We start from the raw sequence: 13716 nt of genomic DNA on the forward strand, positions 1-13716 counted from the left end.
GATTTCAGACTACAAATGATTTAATAGTTAAGATGAGTGCCCATGAACAAGTGAAGCAACAAAAAAAGAAAAGATAGCTGAGGCACCTTTATTGAGGAGTAACAGCAGAACTATGTAACACCAAAGCTTTTTTCAAACAGCAGAACTACGTAACACCAAAGCTTGTTTCAAATGCTCTAAGTCTGTGCTGTTCAATACAGGAACTACATGTGGGTACCGACCACTTAAAATGTGGCTAGTTCAAGTTAAGATGTGCTATAAATGTAAAATATACCCTGATTTTGAACACTTCATATAAAAAAAAACTTTACAATTCTAGATTAGCTATGTTTAATTTCATCTGACTATTTTAACGTTTTCGTTGAATTTAATATTGTTTGTTCCTTTAGTATTAATTTCCTCTTGGGTATATCTTCGACAAGATGATTTTAAGGTGAAAAACAGTGACAGCTTACCAGACTGTCCAAAAAAGAGAATGACCCAAATTTCTAGGCAGAGGCTTGAGCCGGCAGGATTGTTCCACCCAATGGTAACCAGGCTCTCTTCCTGTTATCTCTGGCAAAAGGGTTACAGAGTAAGAAAGAAACACTATGTACACATGGAACAGGATTTGACCAATAGTTTAAATCTATCAAACATAATAATATGCTTTGTTCCAGGATTTACTCAAGTGTTAAAACTTTAAAAAGTGACATAAACATTGTTCACTATGATTTATTCAAGTTTATCCTTTCTCAGTAATCTTTAGATATTTAAATTCACTCTGTTGGGAGGATCACACATACATGGACTCCAATTTACCACCAAAAAATCCACACACCTTTCTCACTAGAATGAAATGAAATAGTACCATTACTTTTTATGCAATACCATAATAGATTTCAAAAGGCACTGGAATTCTCATATTATAAACACTAATACCATCCAGAAACAGTCTATGGTCCTATCAGGAAACTTGAAGAAAATGTGGTTTTAGGGAATTAGGAATTTCAAAATACAGAACATAACAGTTTTACAAGCTAGCACTAACTCAAAGACACAAAATACAGTAATACTGACTGAGAAAACCAACTGTACTATTCCAATATTAAAAGACTATTAGCTTAAAAAAAAAAGGATTAGACTCAGCACAGTTAAAAATAAAATAGATTTTTGGGACCCAACATTTCCTACAGATTAGAACATTACTCAAGTCAGAATTCTTTGGCACATAGCAATTCAAGGTTATATAGTGTTCTCAGTTAAATTACCTTAGTGCCTGACAACCAATGGAAGAAATGGAATCAATGGAAGGTATCTCAAACAGTTTAAGGAGAACTTTTGGGTTAAGATGCTTTAATGTGAGAGTGACATCTGAAAGTGCATCAGTTATCCATTCAAACATCTCTAGGAGTTTACTAAGCAAAAGGTATTATACTAAATGTTGGAGATAAGATGGTGAACAAGCTATGATATCTGACCATTACAGAGTTTACACTCTGATAGTTTTGTAAAAGAATAGAAGTGGGATCTTCATCAGTATTTCACTGCCTGTTTCCCATGCCCCAAATCAAGACATTTCCTCCTTTTCCTATTTGTATTTGGAGGTAAAGTGACAAGGATAGAGAAACAAGGCAGAAAACAGATTTGCATGTATCAACTGAATCAAAATTATTTTCCTTATCTCTTTCCCTGTAAAGCTGAACTCCTTAAAGAGAGAGGCTGAAAACTATTCACCTTCCTATCCCTAGCACCCAGTGCTTATCTGCTGCTCTACTGCATCAGAACCAAGCTAATCTTTTTCTTTTTTTTTTTTTTTTTTTTCTTTTTTATTTTTATTATACTTTAAGTTCTAGGGTACATGTGCATAACGTGCAGGTTACATATGTATACATGTGCCATGTTGGTGTGCTGCACCCATCAACTCGTCAGCACCCATCAATTCATCATTTATATCAGGTATAACTCCCCAATGCAATCCCTCCCCCCTCCCCAGTGTGTGATGTTCCCCTTCCCGAGTCCAAGTGAGCTCATTGTTCAGTTCCCACCTATGAGTGAGAACATGCGGTGTTTGGTTTTCTCTTCTTGTGATAATTTGCTAAGAATGATGGTTTCCAGCTGCATCCATGTCTCTACAAAGGACGCAAACTCATCCTTTTTTATGGCTGCATAGTATTCCATGGTGTATATGTGCCACATTTTCTTAATCCAGTCTGTCACTGATGGACATTTGGGTTGATTCCAAGTCTTTGCTATTGTGAATAGTGCCACAATAAACATACGTGTGCATGTGTCTTTGTAGTAGCATAATTTATAATCCTAAACCAGTATCAAGAAGAAATGAAGATTAAAACAACAAAGGTCAATCTTTCCAGTGTTTCTTTTTGCAAAAATAAGCACATACCTATACTCCATATAAGTATTTTAAAAGCTATAAAGTAATGTACATCTTCTTTAAGGAAAAGCATGCAGTTCCATAAAGCTAGTTTCCTTTCACCACCATCAGTGTATCTCCCTCACCTTGCAACCACATCCAGAGGCAACCACTGTCATAAGTTTGGGTAAATGAGATCACATTATACACATCATTCCGAAATGAACTTTTCCTTACATTTAGGTGGTATCTCCATATTCATACACATCAAAAGGTAGCATGGTATAGTGGACTCTGAAGCCAGACAACTTAGGTTCAAATCCTACCTTCAAATCTTGGCTCTGCTATTTACTAGCTATGAGAGTGAGGTTATTTACCCCTCTATGCTTCAGTATTCCCATATGCAAAACGAATATAATGATAGTACTTCTTTCTGACTTTTCAGAATTGTAAAAATTGTAATCTTGTAAAATGATTACAACAGTTAAGATTCATAAAGGGCTTAAAACAATACAGAACCTGGACACAGAAAGTACAAAGTGTTTCTTAAATTGAAACAAATACTAATTAATGATAATAGCCTAAATATAGATCTAGGTAATTCTCCATTGTATAATTATATCTTATTTATCCATGCGTTCCTACTGACAGGCATTTAGATTATTTTTTCCACATGAATATGCATGTACATTCCTCCTTGGGCAAGTGTTCAAGTATCTCTAGACTAATACCTTGAATAGTAATTAACTGCTAGATAATAGAGTATGCACATTTTCAACTGTGTAACATCCCATCCTAAGCTTTGCAATCTAATGGGTGAAAATTGATAGCTCATATATTTTCAACTGTACTTCCCTACAAATGAGACTAAGCATCTTTCCAGTTCATTAGCCATTCCAATTCCGTTTCCTCTGCTGCTAATTGCCTTTATATCCATTGTTCATTTTATGTGTATCATCTTATTCTTTTGATCTTTATATAGTCTGGACACAAATCCACCGAATATTAAAGACATTGTGTGTGTCTCCTCCTAGGTATGTCATGTATCTTTTAGTTTGGTTTATGATGTCTTTTTTTTTTTTTTTCGAGCCCAGGCTGGAGGTCAGTGGCACAATCTCGGCTCACTGCAACCTCCGCCTCCTGGATTCAAGCGATTCTAGTGTCTCAGGTTTCTGAGTAGCTGGGACTACAGGCACGTGCCACCATGCCTGGCTAATTTTTGTATTTTTTGTACAGACAGGGTTTCACCATGTTGATCAGGCTAGTCTTGCACTCCTGACCTCAAGTGAACCTGCCTTGGTCTCCCCAGATTGCTGGGATTACAAGTGTGAACTACCAAGCCCAGCCTGATGTCTTCTATTAAACTCAAGTTTTTCTTTTTGAGGCAGCAAAATCATTTACCCTTAATGTCTTTATCCTTGATGGTTCATTCTTCTTTTCCTGACTTGGTAAAGATCTTCCATATCCTAAAGTTGCATACTCATCTCTATTATCCTCTTTCTAAAAAATAGTTTTTCACGTGTATTATTTAATTCAACTGGAATTTATTTTCACATATTGCTTGAAGCAGAGATCTAGTTTTTCCCCCATCTAGAAAACCAATTTGACAGTCTATTTTTTCTCTCCTTACTGCCAGGGAATGTTTCCAGCCTTCACCAATGTTCCAAATATGTATGAATCCATTTCTGAACTCTCTCTTTTATTAGTTTGTCTTTTCCTGTACTAATACTATATTTCAAGTGCCATAATTTTTTTTAACAGAGGTACTTACATAAAGCACACAAATACTGAATGACAGCTTGACCTTTAAATACATATACTCCTGTGTGATTCAGCTCAGGCCGAACTATTAACATTCCTCATGCTCCAGGAGGCTCCTTCATGATCCCTCCCAATCAGTACCATGCTTCCAAGATGACCACAATTCTCATCTCTATCACTATAGATTATTTCTACTTGTTTTTGAGCTTCCTATAAATGAAATCGTACAATATGTAATCCTTGTGTCTCACTAATTTCATTCAACATTAAGTCTGGGAGAGATTCATCCCATGTTATGCATAGCAGTTTGTTCTTTGTCATTGTATGTAGTATTTCAATCTAAATAGCATAATTTTTATTTCTATTTTTTGAGACGGAGTGTCGTTCTTGTCACCCAGGTTGGAGTGCAATGGCACGATCTCAGCTCACTGCAACCTCTGCCTCCCAGGTTCAAGCGATTCTCCCACCTCAGTCTCCCAAGTAGCTGGGATTACAGGCACATGCCACCACGCCCAGTTAATTTTTGTAGTAGAGATGGGGTTTCACCATGGTGGCCAAGCTGGTCCTGACCTCAGGTGATCCACCCGCCTCCTCCTCCCAAAGTGCTGAGATTACAGGCGTGAGCCACCACGCCCGGGGCTAAATACCATAATTTTTAAATTCATCGTGACATCCAACAGAGGAACTTCCTCCTCATTCTTTTTCTTCTTCCAAAACTATCTTGGTTATTCTTGAACCTTTAATTTTGCACATGAAGGTCATTTTCCACACACACAAAAAAAATCATACTGGGATTTTTGTCTGAAACTACATAAAATTCACAAAGTAACTTTTCAGTAATATTTACTACTAAATAAATTTTAACTTCCCACCCAAAAATATAGTATATCCTGCCTTTTATTCATGTCTAATTTTATGTCCTTCAAGAAAATGTTGGGTACTTTATAGAATTTCATATAAAGGAGATATTTTTTATTTTTTAATTGGCTACTGCTAGTTTGAATGCTGACCGTGTATCCAGCAATGTTGAATTCTTTTATTAATACAAACAGTACCTTCATTTCTTTTAACATTTCTAGGAAGAATCTCATCTCATTTCCCTTCCTTTCCAATCCTTTTGGATTTTCTTTCTTTTTTGTTTATTGATAGAGATATATCTGTCTTATACTTGGCTTTAATGAGAATGTTTCCGAAGTTTCACTATTAAGCATGATGCTTGCTATTTGAAAGGTAGCCTTTACTGTAAGAAAAAAAGTTCATTTCTGTTCATACTGTAAGAGTGATTTTTTAAAACTTTAATGGGTATTGAGTTTTAACATATAGTTTTACCAAATTTATCTAGATTTTTTTCCTAAATTTTCTTATAAATTAAATTGATACAATTTTCAAATATTGAACTATCCTAAACTCCTATCCCAATTAAAATTGTTATATGTCTGTGTTCATAAGTAAAACTGAATGTAGTATACTTTCCCTTGTATAGTCTTTCCATTCCAGATTTAAATACTAAACTTGCCTGATAAACAGGTAAAGTAGCTTTCCCTCTTTTTCTGTTCTCTGAGTCAATTTGTATAAGATTGGGATTAGCTGTTCCCCAAAAGCATATCTCAAATTATAATTACAAATATCATCATTAAAACGATCCCTTCATACTTGAGATGCTGAGGTGGGAGAATTGCTTGAGGCTAGGAGTTTGAAGCTACAGTACACTATGATCATGCCTGTGAATAGCCACTGCTCTACAGCCTCAACAGCACAGCAAGACCCCATCTCTAAAAAAATCAACCAAAAAAAAACACCTATTCCTTCTGACACCACTTCACCCAAACTAGAAAGGCAATAATTAAAAAGATAGATAATGAAAAGCATTGGTGACATTACAGAAAAATGTGAACCTTTGTACACTGCTGGTGGGAAAATAAAATGATGCTGCCACTTTGGAAAACAGTCTTGCAGTTCCCCAAAAGTTTAAACATGGAGTATCACATGACCCAGCGATTTCACTCCTAGGTATATATAGTCAGCGCTCCATATCCATGGATTCAACCAACTGCAGATTGAAAATATTCGGGGGGAAAAGTTGTGTCTATACTATGTACAGACTTTTTTCTCTTGTCATTATTCTCTAAGCAATATGTACTATAACAACTATTTACAGAGCATTTGGGTTATATTAGATACTACAAGTAATCTAGAGATCATGTAATGCATATAGAAGAATGTACACAGGTTATATGCAAATACTGTGGCATTTTTATGTCAGAGACGTAAAGCATCTGAGGGAGGTCCTGGAAACAACACAGGACTATAACAGTTCACAGAAGGACTATTCATAATAACCAGAAAGTGCAAAACAATACAAACATCCATCAACTGATAAATGAATAAACAAAATGTGGTATATCCACATACAATGATGTATTATTTGGCTATAAAAAAGAATGAAGTGTACTGACATATGCTACGATGTGGATAAACCTTAAAAACATGCTAAGTGAGAGAAATCAACCCCTCCCAAAACACATATTGTATAATTCCATTTTATGAACTGTCCAGAACAGGCCAATCTATAGAAATAAGAGGTAGATTAGTAGATGCCTAAGGATAGAGGGTTAGGAGAGATGAAAATGTTCTAAAAATGACTATAGTAACTCTTGGCAAAACTCTGTAAAAATACTAAAATCTACTGAATTGTATATTTTAACCAGGTAAGTAATATGGTATGTGAATATCTCAATAAAGATATTATTACAAAAACACCTATTCCTCTTGGGGAAATTTATTACAGCTTCAATTTCTTTAATGGTTTTTGGTTTCTTTTTCTTGTACAGACAAATTTGAAAAAAAAAAATTACTAGAAAATGAAACTCTCATTTTTAAAATTTATATACATATACATAATTAGCAATTTCTTATAATTTTAAAAATCACCATTATAGTTGTACTGATACCTCTTTATTAAATTTGACTATTAGTCTCATCTGTTTTTCTTGGGTATTTCCAGAATCAACTGAAAATAATCAGCTTTGACTGATCGCAACATTGTTTTTATTGCTGCTGCTTATTTTCTTTCTCTTTTGAGACAGAGTCTCGCTCTGTCACCCAGGCTGGAGTGCAGTGGCCCGATCTCAGCTCACTGCAACCTCCACCTCCCAGATTCAAGCAATTCTCTGCCTCAGCCTCCCGAGTAGCTGAAATTACAGGCGCCTGTCACCACACCTGGCTAATTTTTGTATTTTTAGTAGAGACAGGGTTTCACCATCTTGGCCAGGCTGGTCTTGAACTCCTGACCTCGTAATCCACCTGCCTCAGCCTCCCAAAGTGCTGGGATTACAGACGTGAGCCACCGCCCCCGGGCATTGCTGATTATTTTCTAGTTCTATTTTCATTTTTATTATTTCCTCTTCTTCCTTTGGCTCTACTCTTTTTATAGTTTTTTAAATTGAACAGCTGGCTCATTTATTTTCAATCTTTCAATCTAATACATTCATTAAAGATTATAACTTTATCCCCAAGTACCATTTTTTTGTGCATCACTCAAATTTTGATACAGTACTTCTGTTGTCATTTAGTTCTAATCATTTTGTAATTTCCATTTTGTATTTTAATTCTTGAAAATTCTTAATCATTTTTCCTTTAAAATTGCTTCTCCACTATTTTGTGTATGCGCTCTTCTAAAACTCCAATTAGATCTATATGGGAACTGCTCAGTCTATCCTCTAAGTGTCATCTTTTCTTCCATATTTTTCACCTCTTCATTTCTCTGTGCTTGTCTGGAGAAGTACTCATTTCTTTCTTCAAATTAGTAACTTCTCTCTTTAGCTGTGTCAAATCTTCTATTGTTTTACTCATTTATTGAGTTATTTTATTACAAGCTATATTTTTCAAGATTTTAATTGGTTATTTTACATAAATATTTATTGTTTCTGAAGTAACTGTTTTTGTTCAATTATAATGCAATATGCTCTTAGTTAAAAAAAAAAAAAAAAAAAAAAAAAAGTAACTGATGTCTGGCCGGGTGCAGTGACTCACACCTGTAATCCCAGCACTTTGGGAGGCTGAGGAGGGCAGATCACCTGAAGTCAGGAGTTCGAGACCAGCCTGACCAACATGGCGAAACCCCATTTCTACTAAAAATACAAAAATTAACTGGACGCGGTGGTGCGCACCTGTAGACCTAGCACTCACAAGGCTGAGACTGGTGAATCGCTTGAACCCAGGAGGCGGAGGCTGCAGTGAGCCAAGATCACGCCACTCCACTCCAGGCTGGGCAACAGAGTAAGAGTCTGTATTTAAAAAAAAAAAAAAAAGTAACTGACAAATTTTAAGCTAAAACAGCTTAGGCAAAATGTTCTTTGAAAAGTTCTCCATTATAAAGCTCTTCTTTAATGACAAAAAAAAAAACAATCACTTTTTAGGAATTCTCTTGGCTGCTCTTCTGCCAAATGTTATCCCACTGTGCCTACCTGCTTCAAGGCATGAAAAGTTCTATTATTCCCATTTTAGAATTAGAGAAACTGAAGCACAAAGTTCTTTTTAAAACACTTTCTCCCCAACTCTTTAAAAAATTTCAAAGCCATAGAAAAGTTGAAAGTACAATGACCCATATACCTTCTACCTAGATTCAAAATTGTGAACATTTACAACTTTCGCTTTACCTTTTTTTCCTCTCTCTCCATATACATGCACACACCATACCCAAATTTCCACACATTATTTTTTTCTGAACCCACTCCTGAGCCCAACATGATACTTCACTTGGAATATTTCAATATATTTCTCCATATTTCAATAACACTCTCAATATAATGACCATATCATTCACACCAAAGAAACTATGAGATTGAACAGAATTGTACAAAGACATGCAGCAGTAGATTCAAAACTAGTATTTAAGTCATCTGACTAAATGTTCTTTATCTTGGCTTGTCTAATGATTGGACAAACTGCTTTCTGATGATTATTTAGAAGAGGCAATCTGTCAAAGAGCATTTCCTTCCTTCATTTCTGGGAAAAAAGCAATAATCTAAGATATTCAAACTGCAAAAATCAAGGATACTGTATTTCCACTTTGTTTTCTAACACTAAATCTTTAAGGGAAGCCACTCTATGCTCTCAAAACTATACACTTTTTTTATATGCCACAAGATAAATTATTATCATATTAAATAATTAGAATTTCACTATACCAGCTTTTAAAGGGAAAAATTGTTTTTAAGAAAAAAATGCAGTACAAATAAGATTGATGAGGCAAATGAATCTGCTTCATAGATTAAAAAAACTGGTAAGTGTAGGCTGGGCGCAGCGGCTCACACCTGTAATCCCAGCACTTTGGGAGGCTGAGGCGGGCAGATCACGAGGTCAGGAGATCAAGACCATCCTGGCTAACATGGTGAAACCCCGTCTCTATTAAAATTACAAAAATTAGCTGGGCGTGGTGGCGGGCACCTGTAGCCCCAGCTACTCGGGAGGTTGAGGCAGGAGAATGGCGTGAACCCAGGAGGTGGAGCTTGCAGTGAGCCGAGATCACGCCACTGCACTCCAGGCTGGGCGACAGAGTGAGACTCCGTCTCGAACAAAACAAAACAAAACAAATAAACAAAAAACTGGTGGGTGTATTCATGAATCTATAAGAAAAGCTAATGTTTCAGTGGGGATGATTTAATCTCAGTCACTGATGTTAGGAACTAGTAAGATAAACCATAAATATCTTTAAAAAAAATCTTAAAAAAAAGGCAAACTATGTTTGCTCTCAAAGAACCTAAAAACTCAGTTTAAGAGTTGCATATTTTTATTACACAACATACCTGTGTAAAAAATAAAATAATAAAATTTTTTTAAAAAGAGCTGTATATTTTTTAAAAATAGCAATATGGCCAGGCGTTGTGGCTCATGCCTAGCACTTTGGGAGGCCAAGGCGGGCAGATCACTTGAGGTCAGAAGTTCAAAACCTGGCCAACATGGTGAAATCCTGTCTCTACTAAAAATACAAAAAAGTTAGGCAGGCGTGGGGGGCAGATGCTTGTAATCCCAGCTACTTGGGAGGCTGAGGCAAGGGAATTGCTTGAACCTGGGAGCAACTGTGAGCGGAGTTCACGCCACTGCAATCTAGCCTGGGCAACACAGTGAGACTCTGTCTCAAAAAATAAAAAATAAAAATTACATGAAATAAATTAAAATTAAAATTAAAAAATGGCAATACAACCTAAAGCTAATATTTAAGGGCTAAACTGTATCATTCAGCTAACCATAACCACAAAAACGTTTAAGATCAATCTACAGCCGAATACTAGCCAATAAGGGTATTAACTGGGTGCTGCTAAGGCACTGTATTAAGTAAATTCCATGAATTAATACAATCTTACAGACATCCCACTTTTCTACTGAAGAATTGGAGATAACAAAGATACTAGCATAAAAGGACTGATAAAAGGGGTAAGACTTGCCTCAACTTTAAAGTACAGAAATAAGAACGGAGAGAAGTTTACCTGAAGAAAGTCAGAAACCACAAACCAAGTGTAAATATAACTATCCAGGTAAGAATAAACAAAAGTTTCAAACTGAAGAAATTAAGGCTGGATAAACAGGATGGAATTGTTATAGTAGCAGGCCTCAAGTATCCAGAAAACGGATGAAAGTTTTGTAAAACAGCTATAAGCAGGACACCACTACAAGCTCTTTATATTTAAAATGCCTTTTTAGAAATAGTAACCCTAGTAATAATGCAAAATGAGTGGGAGAAAAATGAGAACCAAGAAACTAATTATATAGTAATATTTACAAATATCAATTCAGTAAGTTATTTGGTACCTGAGGAAATCAGAGAGCTTAAAATGAACCAATTCTGCTACACTTCACATCAAGTCTTTTCATTACAAATAAGGAAGTGGTAAATATAATTGCAACATATCCTATATTATTTTTCAAATATATTTTTCAATGAAGTTCAAGATACACTGAAAACTATCATTAAGAAGTGCTAGTCAAAAAAAAAAAATAGTGCTTGTCAGGCCAGGAGTGGTGGCTCACACCTGTAATCCCAACACTTTGGGAGGCCAAGGTGGGCAGATCATTTGAGCTCGTAAGTTCCAGACCAGCCTGAGCAACATGGCAACACGCCATCTCTATAAAAAATAAAAAAATTAGTTGAGCATGGTGGTGTGCAACTGTAGTCCCAGCTACTCAGGAGGCTGAAGTGGGAGGCTGGCTTATGCGTAGGAGGTAGAAGTTGCAGTAGGCCAAGATCACACCACTGCACTCTAGCCTGGGCGATAAGAGCCAGATTTGTCTCAAAAGAAAAAAAAAAGTGCTAGTTAATTAAACGATCCTTGCTGGTTAGTACTACTGTGCCAAAAGAAATTCACCAAATATGATATCTCCATAAATTTTACTGTGTAAATATTTACTTCAAAAAAGCAATATCATAAAGCAATGTATAAAAGAATTCAACGTTTAGCTTCCCTATATTGCTTTAGAACAACTACACCATTTACTAAAAGGCAGTAAATGTGCAATTTTTTTTGAGACGGAGTTTTACTCTTGTTGTCCAGGCCGGAGTGCAATGGCATAAGCTCGGCCCACCGCAACCTCCGCCTCCCAGGTTCAAGCAATTCTCCTGCCTCAGCCTCCCGACCAGCTGGGATTACAGGTATGCACCACCATGCCCGGCTAATTTTCTATTTTTTGTAGAGACAGAGTTTCTCCATGTTAGTCAGGCTGTTCTTGAACTCCTGACCTCAGGTGATCCACCCACCTTGGCCTCCGAAAGTACTGGGATTATAAGCGTGAGTCACCAACCCTGGCCAAGTAAATGTATAATCTTTTAGAAGCAGCTATTATGTAAATAAGATACTTTAAAATTAATGTCATACTTTTCACTCATACACCCATTAATAGCTCAGTATTTACTGTCCATACAATACTTTCCACAATCCACATCAAACATACAAAAAGAAGCTATCCCAAATAACTTCCTTTCTTTTCAATTAAATTCCTTCTCAAGGGACAAAATTTGTGGGAAAAAAAAATCTCAAGTTTGTGAAAACCAGATTACTTACCAGTAACTTGAGTTATCCTATTGGGTCTTTTCCCTCACAGATCCACCTCTCTTGCCCTTCTGTCCAGCATGAGAATCTTCCTGATGGGCATCCACTGGAACTGAGGGGGCATGCAGTACAGACGTATATGTAAGAAAGTTTGGGGGAGGGGATTTGGGAGATGCTAGAGACATGCTTCAGTGCACTTGCTTACCTTCCTGAAATTGGAAATTTCAACGGTTCCTTGGTCTTCGAGGCACTCACAATAACTTCAAACAATGTGGATCTGTGGAGATTACCCAATAGGAGAACTCCAGTTACTGGTAAGTGATCCAGCTTTTTCTTCTCTATCAGAATAAGAAGATTATTTCATTTTATTTGATATTATAATTAAACGCAGAACTACAGGGGAAAGTGTAAATTCACTAGATAACTATATATGCATATATCAAAGTAAATATGGAAACAATTTGCTAAATATAATGTCAGGGGAAACTTCTGACATTATCAGAAACATAAGGAAAAGAAAATCATTAGAATGGTTTCATTTTAAAATGTCTACTATAATGGCTGCTATATTTTAATATACAAAAATATCAGCCACCAGGCTATTTCATTTTGCTAAAACAATATCATTGTATTTTATATTAGTACAAGAATAATTAGTTGGTCAAAATCTATTATTTCTTAACTAGCCATTGTCATTAACATTCACTAGATTTTTGGTATGGAAGCCACCATGGTGGACTAACAATATGTTAGAATTCTGATAAAATGCATTGATACAATTCCCATTTTATCACTCAAGTCTTTAACCAGGCCAGGCATGGTGGCTCATGCCTGTAATCCCAGCACTTTGGGAGGCTGAGGCAAGAAGATCACCTGAGATCAGGAGTTCGAGACCAACCTGGCCTATATGGCAAAACCTCATCTGTACTGAAAACACTAAAATTAGATGGACAGGGTGGTGCACGACTGTAATCCCAGCTACTCGGGTGGCTGAGGCACGAGAACTGCTTGAACCTGGGAAGCAGAGGTTGCAGTGAGCGGAGATCGTGCCACTGCATTTCAGCCTGGATGACAGAGCGAGACTCTGTCTCAAAAAAAAAAAAGAAAAGGAAAAAGGAAGTCGTCCGGGCGCAGTGGCTCATGCCTGTAATCCCAGCACTTTTGGAGGTCAAGGCAGGTGGATCACCTGAGGTTGGGAGTTCGAGACCAGCCTGACCAACATGGTAAAACCCCATCTCTACTAGAAATACAAAAAGTAGCCAGGCGTGGTGGCATGCGCCTGTAATCCCAGCTACTCGGGAGGCTGAGGCAGAAGAACTGCTTGAACTCAGGACGTGGAGGCTGCAACGAGCCAAGTCATGTCATTGCACTCAGGCCTGGGCAACAGAGGGAGACTCTGTCTCCAAAAAAAAAAAAAAAAAAGTCAGCTGGGCACGGTGGCTCACGCCTGTGATCCCAGCACTTTGGGAGGCCAAGGTGGGAGGATCACCTGAGGTTAGGAGTTCGAGACCAGCCTGACTAACATGGTGAAACCCCATCTCTACTAAAATACAAAAA

The 13716-nt window shown here is 36.8% G+C and overlaps 1 protein-coding gene across 10 annotated transcripts in view; it reads right to left on the reverse strand.

Moving 5' to 3' along the window:
* The window catches only part of YAF2 (YY1 associated factor 2), a 79367-nt gene that overhangs the window by 42207 nt on the left and 23444 nt on the right, over positions 1–13716 (reverse strand). For 5 of the 10 annotated variants that reach the window (XR_002724604.1, XR_002724605.1, XR_002724603.1 and 2 more), the window contains 3 exons: positions 12365–12436; positions 12172–12271; positions 456–555 (listed from right to left, as the gene is read on the reverse strand). The exons of 2 other annotated variants lie outside the window; for them this stretch is intronic. Coding sequence is in view for 1 of the 8 variants with exons in the window: in XM_023182824.2 (XP_023038592.1) it covers positions 12365–12436 (72 nt within the window). In the remaining 7 variants the exon portion in view is untranslated. Of the gene's footprint in view, positions 1–455; positions 556–12171; positions 12272–12364; positions 12498–13716 lie in introns of all 10 variants that reach the window. 3 more of the 10 variants (XR_002724598.1, XR_002724599.1, XM_023182824.2) reach the window with 3 other exon arrangements.

This window comes from Piliocolobus tephrosceles, chromosome 10 (genome assembly GCF_002776525.5).
Source record: "Piliocolobus tephrosceles isolate RC106 chromosome 10, ASM277652v3, whole genome shotgun sequence".
NCBI classification, from domain to species: Eukaryota; Metazoa; Chordata; class Mammalia; order Primates; family Cercopithecidae; genus Piliocolobus; species Piliocolobus tephrosceles.